This window comes from Lethenteron reissneri, chromosome 59, assembly GCF_015708825.2.
Source record: "Lethenteron reissneri isolate LAM-NWPU_2019-01 chromosome 59, ASM1570882v1, whole genome shotgun sequence".
Taxonomy (NCBI): domain Eukaryota; kingdom Metazoa; phylum Chordata; class Hyperoartia; order Petromyzontiformes; family Petromyzontidae; genus Lethenteron; species Lethenteron reissneri.
The window spans coordinates 6,727,664-6,743,114 of record NC_083837.1 but is presented as its reverse complement, the minus strand read 5'-3'; the positions used below and the strand labels follow the sequence as shown (position 1 = coordinate 6,743,114).

Genomic DNA, 15,451 nt, shown 5'->3' with positions numbered 1-15,451 from the left:
GTTAACTACCTCGCCTGGTGTGCAGGAGATCGTGGTTTCAATTCCGTCCCTGACGCCTGCTGCTGTAAATTTGGAGTCGGCGTGTCTCTCTCTCTCCTCTCGTGGTCGCGTGGATTTTTTCTCTGGGGTCTTCCGGTTTTCCCCTCCACATTTAGAATCAACATTGCACGTTTTAAGAGTATTTGCTGCTATGAATGTCCACGTGATGATGATAAGCCACTTCGTTGAGCCATCATTCGTGGTGGCCAGGGTCACTTCTGAAAACAGAGCTACGTAAAAGAAAAGAGCTACCCGGTAAAATACAAAAACATAGTTTAGTTTGAACGACATATTTATATTTTAACGATGTAAACTAAAAAAAAAAACAGCCTCATATATAAATAACATCGGTTCTGGCGGAATCCTACTACCCACACGGCGACGACAAAACCCACCCAGGTTGAAGTAGCGGATGTGCTCGGGCAGCGTCGCGTTGGAGACGTTGGGGAAGCCCTCCGAGTCGACGAAGCGCTGCGCCTCGGAGGCCTTGAGGAAGGCGAAGAGGCGCGCCGTGAACGACGCCACGAAGATGGAGAGCATACCGAAGTCGAGGACGTTCCACAGCTGGAAGAGGTACTCCTTGAGCCCCTCGGCCCACAGCTCCTTGCACTCGGCCCAGATCATTCCTGCGGCGAGGTGGTGACGAGAAGCCGGGGGGGGGGGGGGGGGGGCAGTGGAAACACGAGCATCATGTTTTTAATGAATTTTTTTTAAATAACCATATGCGGTGGAAAAACTATAAAACTACAACTACAAACTATTTTTTTGTATTTTACCAGGTAAGGCGCCACTGAGCTGCTATATAGCTCTTTTTCAGAAGCGACCTGGCCATCGCCCACGATAGCTCAAACGAAGTGGCTTGTCGCCACGTCGCAATTGATAGCAACGGCTGAATACTCTGACCGCGTGACGTCGATTGGAAATGTGGAGAGGAAAAAACCGCAGGACCCCAGAGTAAAATCCATGTGACCATGGAGAAAAGATAGATAGACACGCAGACTCCAACTATACAGGCATTGTCAGAGTCGAGATCAAACCCACGACCTCCTGTAAACCAGGCAAGAAAGTTAACATATTGCCACTGGCACCAGAATTATGTCACACTTCCCAGCATGGAATTGTCTCTGGAAGTATTTAATGAATGGTATGGTAGCATATTAGAAATGTGCAAATATGCAAACATTTTCCAATTTTGATAAATTGTGTTGGTTTTATTTAGCCTAAGTCCCCAACAGCAACGCAATCTATATTATATTGGATTGACTTTACATGCGGACACATTTAATGTGTAGACGTGATATTACAGCATCGAGTTGAGCTGAAATAAATTGGTCCCCAATTTCCTGCACGCAAGTGCTTGTGCGTGCGTTTGTGCGTGCACACGATTGTGCGTGCACGCGGTGGCGCGACGGTCATAGCGCACTGCGCTACGAACATGGCTACACGGGGTTCGATTCCCATTTACGGCCAACATCAGTCGCCAATATCTGGTCCTGGACCTCCCCCTAGGTCTTCTCAGCCTCAAATGAGTAATCTTCATTAAAAGAGCCGCAATCGCAAATCCGCGATATGCCGACAGACACAAAGGCAAATATCCCCCATATAGCTTTAACAGACTGTTGGGGCAAGTGCTGTTAGTGAGCACATATTAAGGCCGGTACGGCTCACGAGGGAGTGGGTGGCCAACACCACGTGCGGCCGCCTTTGTCTCCCGAGTGGCGATGTTTTACACACCTCACCCAGGTACTCGTTGAGTACCTGGGTGAGGCCTAGGGCCGATTCAGATAATTGTGACTCGTGTTGGCCGTGAGCGGGAATCAAACTCAGGTCGCCGGGTATTTAGCGCAGAGCGCTAACCGCGACACTGCCGCTCCCCACAACATACATACACGATACACGTGTCCACACGTACGTTTGTACGTTGAGCTTCATTCGCAACGTACATAGCCTTACCGTGTTAATCAGATGTGCGGGTGAAGGACAACAAACTAAACACACGCACAACGCAGTTGTTTGGCGTTTCGCCTGCTGTCCGAGCGAGCACGTGCCCACCCACCGATGATCCACGCGATGATGAGCAGCTCCGTCCAGGTGAAGGACGTCGTCTTGATGCGGAAGAGCTGCTGCGGGTGGTCGGTCTCCGTCTCGTTGGGCAGCAGCTTGACGCCCTCGAAGCGGTCGGAGGCGTTGAGCACCAGCAGCGCCAGGAAGATGGTGAAGGAGGCGGCGTGCGCCACGAACTTCATGAACGGGCTCCGCAGCACCTTCCCGATCTGCGTCGCGTGACGAACCCGGGGGTGGGGGTAGGTAGGGGCGTAGGGGGGGGGGCAGCGGCGGCGGTGATCGTTTAGACCCCCCCCCCGGTTCCGTCGTCTTTCCGTGGAGGTGCCCGCGTGAGCGATCACGAAGCGTCGCGGAGGGCATGGGTTGACCGAGGTCAACGGATGGCCACCCACTGGGGGTCATGCACAGCCACGCTCGCGTGCATGGTTCCCGGTGGTTATTCGGAATGATAAAATCGACGAAACTATCAACTATTTTTTATTTTACCAGGTGAGCTATGTAGGTCTTTGTCCGCAGCGACCCTGGCTGGTACAAACGATAGCCCAACGAAGTGGCGGCTTATCACGGGAGGAGACCGGAGCACCCGGTGAAGCGACCCACACACGTGCGAGGGGGCAACGCTGTATCCTCTATGGATGGGACAGATGGGGATTCGTTTGAGCTCTACTACACCGCCCGCCTTTGCTGCCTCGAGAGAGCCAGGGGCTAGCACCTCTCCGACGCCTCCACGGGGAAGGGAGTTCCGCAACCCGTGGCGATCCACCAACCCTCGCAGCGCTGAATTGCAGGCATCCACGTGGGTAGCCACCACAGCCGCCCGTACTGAACGTCCGTGAAAAAGAGCTTCACAGCTCATCGGATTCCTAGATTAGGATTCTGAGCTCGGCCTTATAGACCACCCCCCCCCCCCCCGTAAGCATTCACAATTCCTTTTTGAAGCCTGTTTGGATTTCCCCCCGGGCTCTATCCCGATTACTCGGTCCATCACGTCACGAGAGAGAGAGGGGGGGTGGGGTGGGAGGGGATCCAACGGATGCCTCGCAGGGCAGCGCAAACTGCCCCGTGTGTTGGACGACGTCCCCACGGAAGCGGACGCTACAGAGCTGCCACTGATATTCCTTCGAGTGACCACCTCTGGCCCACCCTGTCGCTGAACGTAAAATTCGTCGCGTGACAATTCAAGCCCCTTTTTCCCGTTTCCGAGGCGTACTGCAAGTCGCAGGGCGTGGGTGGGTGGTGGGGTCTCGTCCTGTTCACCGGAGATTTTCGCAAACGTGTGTGGTGGTAGCGCAGTTGTGTGTTTTTATATAATATTTTTATTCCGCATCCTCCCTCAAGTCGTACATTGCAACATCCTGACGTTCTGGACGGCGCTAGCAGGGTATCGACGATATCAAGTAAACCCGGACTCATCAGAGCAGGCGGAGAGGAGGGGAATTTACTTTGGGGAAGGGGGGGGGGGCTTGGCCAGGTCATTGCCGTTCTGGGCTCAGGTATTTAAGAACGTTCTAAGGCTGAGGAATGGACCCCACCTACGTGTTGTATTATTTTTCCTAGTCTCTTGAGCTTATAGCTCAGATGCTCAAGTGCTGAGATCGGGCCTTAATGAATTCAGCCATTGAGTACGGGAATGGAGGTTCGTGGTTCTTCCACAAACTCAATATGGTTTTCCTGGCCAGCGCCGTTGTTTTTAGAGATGTTGTTACTCACCGTGGAGAACTGTAAGCGACACGACCGCCGCACTCTACGATGGCTGGCACCGAACTTAATCGGTACCGAGGCTCCCGCGTGACCTTGTGGGAACCTCGGTACCGATTAAGTTTTTTAATTTTTCCTTCGGTTACGTTCCGATGACGTACACACGTACGTCACACGGAATGGAACCGGAAAAAAAACTGATGACGCACACATGTATGTCCAGCGGAACGGTGAAAGGCTGCATGCTGATGCGTTTGAATCTCAAGAGCTGAAACGTACCCAAACCGAGTGCAGGAACAAGGTACCAAGCTCGCCGGATCGCCTTGAGGTCAGACTTCTAACGCGCTGGCTCTGTAGATTGTGCAGCACTTTTCCCGCAGCTTCGCACGGTCGACGCCGCGTCATGGCACTCGGTTCGAGCGACATCAACATCCACCCGCGATGATGGCAAATGCGGGAAAAAATCTAACATTTACGGAAAGGGCCCGTGGCACCACCCGTCAACCCCTGGCGCGGGCAGCGGTGATGCCAACGCGTACCACTTCTTACGCACCATACGTAGCCAACCGCGCTCATTGGAGGTGCGGGGGAAGGACGATGAACTAAAAACACAAAAAGTAATTCTAAATTTATGAATTCTCAATTTAGTCTAGTGGTGTAGTGTATAGGAGCAGAGTGTATAATAGTGTAGTGTATAGTGTAGTATATAGTGGTGTAGTGTATATGTGTGTATGTTGAACTTCTTTCACGCCGTACTTAGCCAATCGCGCTAATCGGAGATGCGGGTGGTGAGGGGGGGGGGTACCTGGCTACAAGGTGAGATCCAGTAGGCGAGCGCGAGGATGGGCAGTGACATGGCCACGGAGAGCACCACGAGGAATTTGATGCCGTTGGACTGCTGCCTCAGGCCCGAGATGTTCTCGTACCAGATGGACAGCAGCTGCTGCTGGCAGTTGGGGTGAGCCACAAACTGCAAGGCCCAGGAAAGCACGGCAGCCATCGTCAGCAAGCAGCAGCAGCCAACAGCAAGCAGCAGCAGCCAGCAGCAACCAGTAGTGGCAGCCAGCAGCAGCAGACAGCAGTCAGCGGCAAAAACAGCAGGAGCAGTAGCATACAGTGCGATAGCAGTGGTGCGCCAGATAACGAAACCTCAATGTGTTCGTCAGTAACTCTGCCCCACATGTAATATACACGCGCTCTTGGCCTTTCTTCACTGCTATGGTGACATTTCAAGGCTCTCCTCCAAAGCCCTGCGGTAGAGGGCAAAATGACGAGGCAATGATCGCGAAGGGCAGTGGTGCGCGAAAATAAACCCAAACCCAATTCGTCAAATGCGTCGGGGTTTTTTTGTAAGTTGAGGGCGCGCCAACTTTATCCCGGCTGCCCGACCACAGGTAGAGTAATGGCGTTCGAGTGACAGTCTAACCGATGTATATTTTAAATTCTCAAGAGCTGGAATTCAGCCACGGACGTATAACGCGATGTTTTTTGTTTACGTGTGTTAGTCTGTAGTCTAACGATTACTTTTTAAAATTTTACTCAGGAAAGGCCCACTGAGCTGCTATATAAGCTCTTTTTCAGGAGCGACCTGACAAGCACATATGATAGCCCAACGAAGTGGCTCATCATCATGTGAAGATTTATAGCAACAGTCAAATACTCTGAAACGCGTGATGTTGCTTCTAAATGTGGAGGGAAACACTGGAAAAAATCCACGTGACCCCGGAGAGAGAGACACGCAAACTCTAAATATCCAGCAGGCCTCAAGGGTCGGGATCGAACACACGACCTCCTGTACATCAGGCGAGGCGGTTAACATCTTGTCACTGTGGTGCCCCAGTCATCGGCGACTGAGCTTAGACCGTCAACCAGTTTAGCCACAGGCCTGGATTCCAACCCAGGATTCTCAACGGTACCGACTCGGTGCCCTGACCTCTGAGCCCGCCCGGCTACATCATTTTTAATTTAACGATGCCAAGTGCTGCTGCATCAACCGTACGCCGAGACGAGTTATTGCATGACCAAGGAAGGTACACAAATTAAGTGGCTGCCAGCCTGCCTGTGGGAGTAGCCATAATAGGCCAGGCTGCTATATCACATCTCGGTAACAACAGACAACAATTGCCCAGAACAACTGCCCAAGGGGCATAAACCATCATCACGCAAACTCCGGTCGCCCTCGCAGCAGTGGCGGCTTTTGGTTCAGCCATCGAACAAAGACGGTGATCGCTACATCATGCGCTTTCAGATGCGCTTTTGCGGCCGTCTGGAACGCTCTTCCTTCCGATATTAATAAGAAGCGACTGGGAGCACTATTAAATCTAAGTAAAAAACTAATCTCTTTCAGAACTGCTTTTTGTGTTTATCTTGTTGTCCTTCCCCCACACCTCCGATTACTGCACCTCAGATGAGCACAGTTGGTTACGTACAGTGCGAAAGAAGTTCAACAGAGATCAGAATCAGAATATGTATTTACACTGGATAAATCGGATTATCAATGAAGCTCTTTTTCACAGATGTCCAATAGGGGTGGGTCAGAACGTTCCAACAACAAATAATACAAAACATCTGATCGGAGTGCAAAGTATAGGAAAGGAAAACAAATCACTTTAAAAATTTCCAAATAAAATTAAACATTTTTTTTGGTATCTTCCAGGTAAGGCTCACTGAGCTATTAGCTGCTTTTCAGATGTGACCTGGCCACAAATTATAGCTCAACAAGGTGGCTTATCATCACGCGGAGATTTATAGCAGCCAAATCATCTAGACGCATGTTTGGAAATAATCAAGACGCATGTTTGTAAATACACTTAAATGCCCATGCTGCCCTGGCCACCGATCCCAGCGGTTCTCAACATTTTTGTGGCCACTCTGCCCCACCTTGTTGAATTTAGTTTCAACCGAGTATCCCCCTTGCCTGACCCAACATGGTTCTGAGAAATACATGTATGAATAATGAACATCATATTTTTATCAATTGTCCATTTTGTGAGATATCCTAACCAGCTAGTGACTGCAAGCCAATAAAACTAAAATTCAACGGGCGCTCTGGGCGTGTGACGCTGGTTACTCTTGGAAACCGACATTGTTTACGATCAATGAGTTTAGAAAGGTCTTTTATATCTTTATAGGTTACCATTTGTATTTAAACCTTACCGTAGTTATTTTACATCGACAGATTCATACGGCACGATTATAACACCGATGACTCTCAGGAATTATACAATTTCACACATTTATAAATCACCTCACGTACCCCCTCTCGGGACATTATCACGCGTTACCCCCCCCCTCCTCCCAGGAGTTTCCGCATATTGAGAACCCACTGCGGTCTAGCCCAAGGCGTCATCTGTTCCAAAGCATGTCCAGCCCTGGCGTGCGGGCTTGAGCCCCCCCCGCGCTCCTGGCCCCTTACCTTCTTGACCTCGTACTTGATGGCGAGCTTGAGGCGGATGAGGGCTGCTCGCTGGCGGTCGCAGGCTGGCGGGTTGAGCTCCGCGTCGCCGTTGAGGATCGCCTCCACCTCCTCCGTGTCGCGGCACAGGTCGAGCAGCCCCACCACGAAGTCTTTGCACTGCACCGACAGCTTCTTGTAGTCGTTCTGGGACGAGTGCAGTGGCGGAGGAGGGGGGGTGGTAGGAAGAGAGGAGGAAAGGAGGAGGAAGGGAGGAGGAGGAAGGAGGGGGAGGAGGGGGGGGAGGAAAAGGAAGGGAGGAGGGGGGAGGGAGGAGTAGAAAGAGAGGAAGAGAGTAGGAGGATGAAGGGAGAAGGAGGTAGGAGGAGGGATGGAGGAGGAGGAAAAGAGGAGGAGGGAGGAGGAGGGAGCAGGAGGGAGGAGGGGTAGGAGGAGGGAGGAGGGGGGAGCAGGGGGGAGGAGGGGGGAGGGAGGAGGTGGAAAGGAGTAGGAAAGGAGGAGGGGGAAGGGAGGAGGGAGGAAGGAGGAGGGAGGGAGGAGGAGGGAGAGAGGAGGAGGGATGGACGGAGGAGTAGGAAAGGAGGAGGAGGGAGCAGGGACAGAGGGAGGGAGGAGGAGGGAGAGAGGAGGAAGGAGGGGGGAGGGAGGAGGAGGAGGGAGAGAGGAGGAAGGAGGGGGGAGGGAGGAGGAGGAGGGAGAGAGGAGGAGGAGGGGAGGAGGAAGGAGGAGGGAGGAGGAGGGAGGGAGGAGGGGGGAGGGAGGAGGAGGGGGTAGGAGGAAAAGAGGAGGCGGAGGAAGAGGGCAGGAGCGGTCATCCTCTCAACAGCGATAGCGGCGGATTTTGGCTAGCGATCGAACAGAGACGGTCGGGTCGCTTTCAGATGCGCTTCTGCGGCCGTCTGGAGCGCTCTTCCCTTCCGATATTATGGCGCCACTGGAGCTGTGCATCATCCAGATTGACTAACTATCTTTTGTGTTTTTAGTTTGTTGTCCTTCCCCCCCGCACCTCCCATTTGCATGGTTGGCTACGTACAGTGCGAAAGAAGTTCAGCATACACACATACAAGAGGCCGGTTTGAAGGGAGTGGGATGGATGGGAACGATTGGGGTTGACGGATGGCACGCGATGAAGGCGACGGTTCTGGCACAGAGCTGACAGAAAAGTGCGAAACAGCAAACCTGGGAGTCGCTGCTGTGCAAGTGGGTTTTAGATTGGGAACTTGCTTCATTTGCTTCCAAGATGTCGTTTGTCGCGCGGTGAAAACACAGAACGTGTAGCCCGGCTCGAGAATTGAATTCGGGTCATCAGCGGCGCGCTAACCACTGCGCCACCCCTCCCCCACACATGAACTAACAAAGACAAAGACCCCCCGTATAGCCTTCAACAGATTGTTGGGGCAAGTGCAATTTGCGAGCACCTATGAAGGCTGGCACGGCACACGAGGGGGGGGGGGGTGGTCAGCACCACGCCCGGCGGCCTTTGTCTCCCCAGTGGCGATGTATACACATTGCACCAGGTACTCATTTGAGTTCACCTAGGGGGGGCCCAGGACCGGTACAGATGATCGTCACCGGTGTTGGCCGTGAGCAGGAATCTAACTCAGGTGACCGGGTTCGTATACCAACAGCCGCCATTCGCCACAAAGTGACGGTGACATGGACCACGGCGCCTGTTGCAGGCCAGGTGAACTTTGAGGCCACGTGAAGTGTCGAAGGCTCGCTGACAAGAGGTCTCGGGATAGACCCAGGTGCCGTGGGTTGGCTGACTGAGATGACCGGTAGATTCACCAGCTGTGCCAACTTGCTACGTTTTATCCGCCCGGTGCTCCGCTCGTTGTTGTGAGCGTTGCTCCTTTGCACTCCGTTGTTGCTGGAGGGTGACTGCCTCCAACTCGCCAGTAGCTTCCTTCACGAGCCTCCTCCATTTATGCCGTTCGTGACACCGCTGGTACCAATCGTCGGCAAGTCCACTCAGCTCTACATCCTCCTGTACCGCATCAGCCCATCTCTTCTCCAGCTTGTGCCGCGCCCATTTACCCCCCTCTATCCAACCGAACAAAATCTGTTTAGGTATGCAGTGGTTAGGCATGTGGGCTACATGACCCAGCCAATGTAGATTTGCCTGCCAGAGCTCACCGATGGGACTTTGCCCAGATCTTTCAAGGATTTGTGAGTTCCTCACATAATTTAGCCTGGTTAAACCCATGATTGATCATAGTCAGGGCAGCCTAAATATTGCTAACTGACGCAGATGTTCCATTAGAGGGGTCCACGTTTCGCAATCATAGAAAAGGGAGGGCATGACCGTGGCTGAGAAGACCCGAAGCTTCGTGTGTAGCGAAAGACCACGCAGCTTCCACACAGCGTTACACAGCCAAAGCAATTATAATGCTGCCCGACTGATTCGGAGTGAGACCTCTGTGAGACCTCTGCTGTCGAATCGGAGCCGGTCATCAGCACACTGCCCAGGTATGGAAAACTCTCCCCTCTCTCCAGAATTGCCCCATCACCAATTGGGAGTTGTGGGGGTGGAATGTTCGATGGCAGAAAATACCCAGGCGGGTGCTTAGCTTTGGTGGGGCTGATGTAAGGCCCCACCTCTTAGTGGCATGCTCCAGGTTCAGCAGGTTCAGCAGCAGTGCCTCCAAGATAATGACACACACGGACACAAAGACACAGACACACACGCACGCACCTTGAACTCCTTCTCGATGTTGGCCAGCATGGCGAGCTCATTGCTGAGTTCGAGGGCAGTGAGCACGGGGTCCTCGCTGGACAGCGACAGGTACGCGGGGCTGGCGAGGCCGCGGTACGCGTTGATGCGCGAGCGCGAGTGGCAAAAGGCATCGTGCCGCTGCTTCTCGGTACACTCGCCGCACTTGCAGAAGTAGTCGTGCGGCCCGCTCGATGCGCGCCCCCCTGCGCAGCAAGATGTGCACGATCTCGTACTCCTGGCAGTGCGCTGGAAGCACGCGGTGGGGGTCGGGGGGGGGGAAAGGGGGGGGGCGACACGCGCAGTGGACGACGCAGTCAAGGCGAGTGCCGGTTTGGTGTGACACGAGAGGGTGCCGCTAACGGCGAGATGTCAACTACCTCGCCTGGTATGCAGGAGGTCGTGGGTTCAGATCCCGACCCTTAAGATGCCTGCCGTATATTTTTAGTTTGCGTATTCTCTCTCCCTCTCCCTGTGGATGTTTCTCCGGGTCCTCTGGTTTTTTCCCTCCACATTTAGAATCAACGTGCGTCTAAGAGTATTTGGCTGCTATAAATGCCCACGTGATGATGAGCCACTTGGTTGAGCTACAATCAGCAGACAATTTCACTTGAGTCTTGCCTTTATGGTGGCGAGATGTTAACTCCCTCGCCTGGTATGCAGGCATTGGTTCGACCCCAACCCTGATGCTTGCATATTTGGAGTTTGCATGTTCTCCCTGTGATCACGTGGATTTTACTCCAGGTCTTCCAGTTTCCCCCAGATTTAGAATCAAAGTCACGCGTTTAAGAGTTATTGTCCACCATACATTCCAAGTGATAATGATAATCCACTTCGTTGAGCTCTCATTTGTGGCCCAGGTCGCTTCTGCAAAAAGAGACACATTGCTCAGTGGCCATTACCTGCCACAATAAAAAAAAATTGGATTATAGTTTAGTTTAGAGAGAGAGGCAGGCAGGGACCTACAATATATCTCATTAGCAAAGGGTGACCCCCGCTGGGAGGTCATCACCACCACGGAATTGCAATTGGAGCAAAACAAAAATAGGCGGCGTGAACGAGCAAAATAGCGATGATCGTGATGATCACGATGATGTGTGTATTGATGTTGACCTTCTTTTGCGCTGTACAGGCGAACTTGGGCGGTCGCCTTGGGCACCAAGTCAAGTGAGGCGCCAAATTCGAGGATACAATTTTAATTATTTCAATTTCTGTGCGCGCACAGAGGGAATATGAATTATAATTCATTTCTCAACATTCCTGAGAATGTATTGGTTGGACAAATGGACGGGCAAACTGAATAGTTATGCCTCTGTTTAAAGAAGAATACGCTTAAAAAAACATTAAACGAAAAATAGGGGCAAAGTGTTTCCCATTTCTCTAAGACGAAGGTACTTTGCAAGCCCACTGGCTATCAACAAAGATTATTTCATGAAGCCATCCATATATACAGACACAATTTTCACCGAGAGGATGGGTACAAACTCAGCAATCACTAGAAGGACGTCATCAATCAGTTTAAGTCATAACTGGCTGTGATGTTTCCATCTTGTCACCTTCCGATGTTGGTTTTATTTTACCAAAGATGTGACAAGCAATTTCAGTTCCTGCGGTGTCGCCCATGCATCGGGAGTAGCACAAGTTGTTAAATTCTCCACGTCTCATGCGGCTCCCCCTCTCTTAATTCCGAATCCACATTAACATCACCATCTACGCTTGCACAGGCCCCAGGCCACTTGTGCCCCGCCCACTTCGTTCTGATACCAGGACGCCTGGGCTACGCCCATTTTAAACCTGTAAAAACAGCTTGCCTTTCGTGGTGTTCCCCCCTTTTTTCCACTGATCACAGTCGCTTGTGTTGCGATCGAAACGTCGCAATAGATTTTTATTTATTTATTTTTAACCTATCTACTTGACTTTACCGAAAGACCCCAAAAATATGAATTCCTGCAGTCACGAAAGCTTTAAGTCAAGATGTAAAGTGTTTCCCAGTTTACCAAAAACCTCAGGCTTAGATCTGCCCTTGGGGTCTGGGGATAGTGGTGCTGACTTCATGGTTCGCCTAGGGTGCTGCCAGTTGCTGGCAGCTGGTCTAGGGACGCCCCTGTACATAGCCAACTGTGCTAATCGGAGGTGCGGGGAAAGGACAACAAACTAAACACATACAAGCAGTTCTAAAGAAGCTAAAGTGTTGTTTAGGGCCTGGGATCGCCTTTCCAGTTGCTCACTCAGCGACTGCAACATTTCCCGGTGTAGAAGTCAGTAGTGACCCCCCCACCCCCCGATGATCACAATGATCATTATGATCATCATCATCATCATGAACATCATCATCATTGTGATTATCATAATCAGCGTGACCATCGTGATCGTCATTATCATCATGATCATCGTGACCATCATTATCATCGCGATCATCATTATCATCATGATTATCATGATCATCATGATTATCATGATCATCGTGATCATTATGATCATCGTGACCATCATTATCATCATGATTATCATGATCATGATGATCATCGCGATCATCGTGATAATCATGATCATCATGATTATCATGATCATCGTGATCATCATGATCATCGTGACCATCATTATCATCATGATTATCATGATGATCATCGCGATCATCGTGATCATCACGATCATCGTGATCATCGTTTACCATTGTGATCATCATCATCATTATCTTGAACATCATCACACCCCGCCCCCCCCCGCCCCCGAGGTATCCACAGCCGACCTGCAAGGATGATGGGGGTGATGTCGGGAGAGAAGCGTGTGCCATCTTCGTCGTAGGCGTAGAAGTCGTCGTCCTGCGTCTCCTGCTCCCGGGGGCTCAGGATGAGGCGCTTCTCACCGGCGAAGGCCGGGTGGGCGAGGATGGTCTCCACAATCCGCACGTAGCCTGAAACGCACACCGCGCGGCGTCATTGTTGTCGTCATGGTGATCATCATGATCATCATTAGGGTGATCATCGTGATCATTGTTCTTCCACTCGTTCACCCAGGAAAGCCTCGCCTGCCAGGAGGGTCCTGGCAGGTTTTTTTTCAGAGCAGGGGGTGATGCTGTTGCTGTGTGCAATCCCAATTGAGTGATTTGCAGGAAATCTCTCCGCATTGCGCTGTTTTTGGCCAAGAGCAGTTACGCTGTGTTTTTTTTATTTGCTATGGGAGAACTAGGAGCAAACCCACGTGGAAAAGAAGAGGAGATAATGCAGAACATCACACAGGATGGAGTGCGAATCGGAAATCAAACCCAGGCCCTTCTTACTGTGAGGCGGCACGAGCATCAGTCCAGTAATCCAATAAGCATGTTGAAATGAATCAGTCGCAACACACGATGACTCCAGGTCGCGACCCTTTGTGATTTTCCGCTTGCTGGAACGGGACGTTACCAACAGCCGAAGAGCTATTCCCAGTCCCCAATAAAAGCACACAAATACCACTCAAGCAGTTCCATTGCTGGTACGTTATGTCCCTTCCCGAGCCGGCTTACCACGCGTCAACACACTCATCATATTTATCACGGTACCTTTTCTTTTGCCGGTATCGACGTATGAAAAGTAAGAATAGGGTTTACCATTTCTAGCAATAACACAGGAGGCGTTAAGCTGTTCAAACACCAAATATATGCCTTTTGCAAGTAATCGAGTCTGCATTATTAGCCACACGTACATGCAAACAAACATGCTCTGATAATGTGCGCACTGTCTTTGAAATTGATAAGAAGGCCGCTTCCTCTGGTGTAGGTCAATCAGTTTCAAAGACAATACGTACATTCTAGATTTGAAGCTTTCGTGACTGCAAGGATTCATATTCTTAGGTTTTTTCGGTAAAGTCACGTAGGTACCTACGTGACTTTACCGAAAAAACCTAAGAATAACAATACGTACATTATAAGAGCATGTTTGTTTGCATGCTCACCACAAGTACGTGTGTGCAAAAGGCATCTATTTGGCGTTTGAACATGTTAACACACCTCCTGTTATATTGCCAGGAATGGGTAAACACCTATTCATGCTTTTCACACTAATCATATGTGATGCCCTGTCACGAGCTCACCTCCTCGCAAAGTAGAACGCAGCGCGCGTAAACCATTTACAAAACCCGAGCCGCTTAATTCGATCTTCCGCGGGGAATGGAACGATTCGTCTGCCGCCCACCGCTGGTTTGGTGATTCGCTGCGAGGTTCGATGGGGGTACGGGGTGTTGGGCGACTTTGAGGCGAGAAACGAGATTGTGGCCTTCTACCCTGCTCGAAGAACTGTTGCAGCGATTCGGTGCTCGATGTGATGACGTCAACAATAGAAAACAGCTAATTGGGTACTTGCGAGGCGCCTCGAGTGAATTTACCCCCCCCCCCCCCACCGAAAAATGTAGTCAACAACACTGTCTTCTAACACGGCAGTAACGCAATGACACTGGCATGACCACATTGGGATGACCACGATGATATAACTACGATTATAGGACCACGATGAGATGACTACGATATGACCACGATGGCATGATCACGATGACATGACCACGATGACATGACCACGATGACATGACCACAATGATATGACTTGAATGACAGGACCGCAATGACACGACCGCGATGACATGACCACGACGACACGACCGCGACGACAGGACTGTGATGACAAGACCACGACGACACGACTGCGGTCGACGGCACACCGCGACTCGGACAGGGGCCTCCGCGCACCCTTGCTGATGGCGAGCATGAGTGCGTCGCCGACCCGCGACAGCTTGTCGCGCTTGAGCAGCAGCTCGGCCACCTCGAGGTGCTCGTTGCCCACGGCGAGCTGCATGGCGTTCTGGCCCATGTAGTCCACGCAGTTGACGTTGAGCGAGCGGCCAGCGCCGCAATCCTCCAGCATACGGCGCACCACGGGGATGTTGCCGTACTCGGCCGCGTCGAGGAAGCGCTCCTCCTCGGCCGTGAGGTTCGTGGCCCGCTCGCTGAACATGTACGCGGGGCCCCGCACCGCCTGACGCCGGCCCGCCTTCTCCCGCATCATCGTGGGCCGCCGCCGTATCGTCTGCCGGTTGACGGACGCTCTCCTGCGGGTTGGCGGGGAGAAAGAGAAGAGGAGAAGAAGCAAAAGTTTGATTTTGTTGGGGAGCCAAAGGTTCGAGGAGGTCGCTGGGTGGCTCCGAAGTCGGAGCGCCGAGGTCTTGGGCTGGGAGCTGCCCACGATCGACACCGGCTTCTCGAACAGAGCGAGCCGCTGGTCACAAGCTCGGCGACCTGATGGATAATTGGCTGTGTCGGGTGGCGGCGGTTTTGACGACACATTTATATCTTGATTTGAAGCTTTCGTGACTGCAGGAATCCATACTCTTTAGTTCTTTCGGTAAAGTCACGTAGGTATAAAATAAATCACGACGTTTCGGGCGCAACACCTGATTACGGATGCTGATTACGGACGCTTGTGTTGCGCCCGAAACGTCGTGATTTATTTTATTTTATACCGACGTGGCTTTAAAGAAAGAACCAAAGAGTA

General features: G+C 51.7%; 1 protein-coding gene across 1 annotated transcript in view; it reads right to left on the bottom strand.

Moving 5' to 3' along the window:
- Nucleotides 1-15,001, bottom strand: part of LOC133357669 (short transient receptor potential channel 3-like) — a 47,964-nt gene extending 32,963 nt beyond the window's left edge. The window contains 8 exon segments of the mRNA XM_061575751.1: nucleotides 435-665; nucleotides 2,096-2,312; nucleotides 4,607-4,771; nucleotides 7,217-7,402; nucleotides 9,912-10,115; nucleotides 10,117-10,178; nucleotides 12,679-12,843; nucleotides 14,650-15,001. Coding sequence (XP_061431735.1) covers nucleotides 435-665; nucleotides 2,096-2,312; nucleotides 4,607-4,771; nucleotides 7,217-7,402; nucleotides 9,912-10,115; nucleotides 10,117-10,178; nucleotides 12,679-12,843; nucleotides 14,650-14,965 — 1,546 coding nt within the window. The 5' untranslated portion in view covers nucleotides 14,966-15,001.
- Between the last annotated feature and the right edge of the window lie 450 nt (nucleotides 15,002-15,451).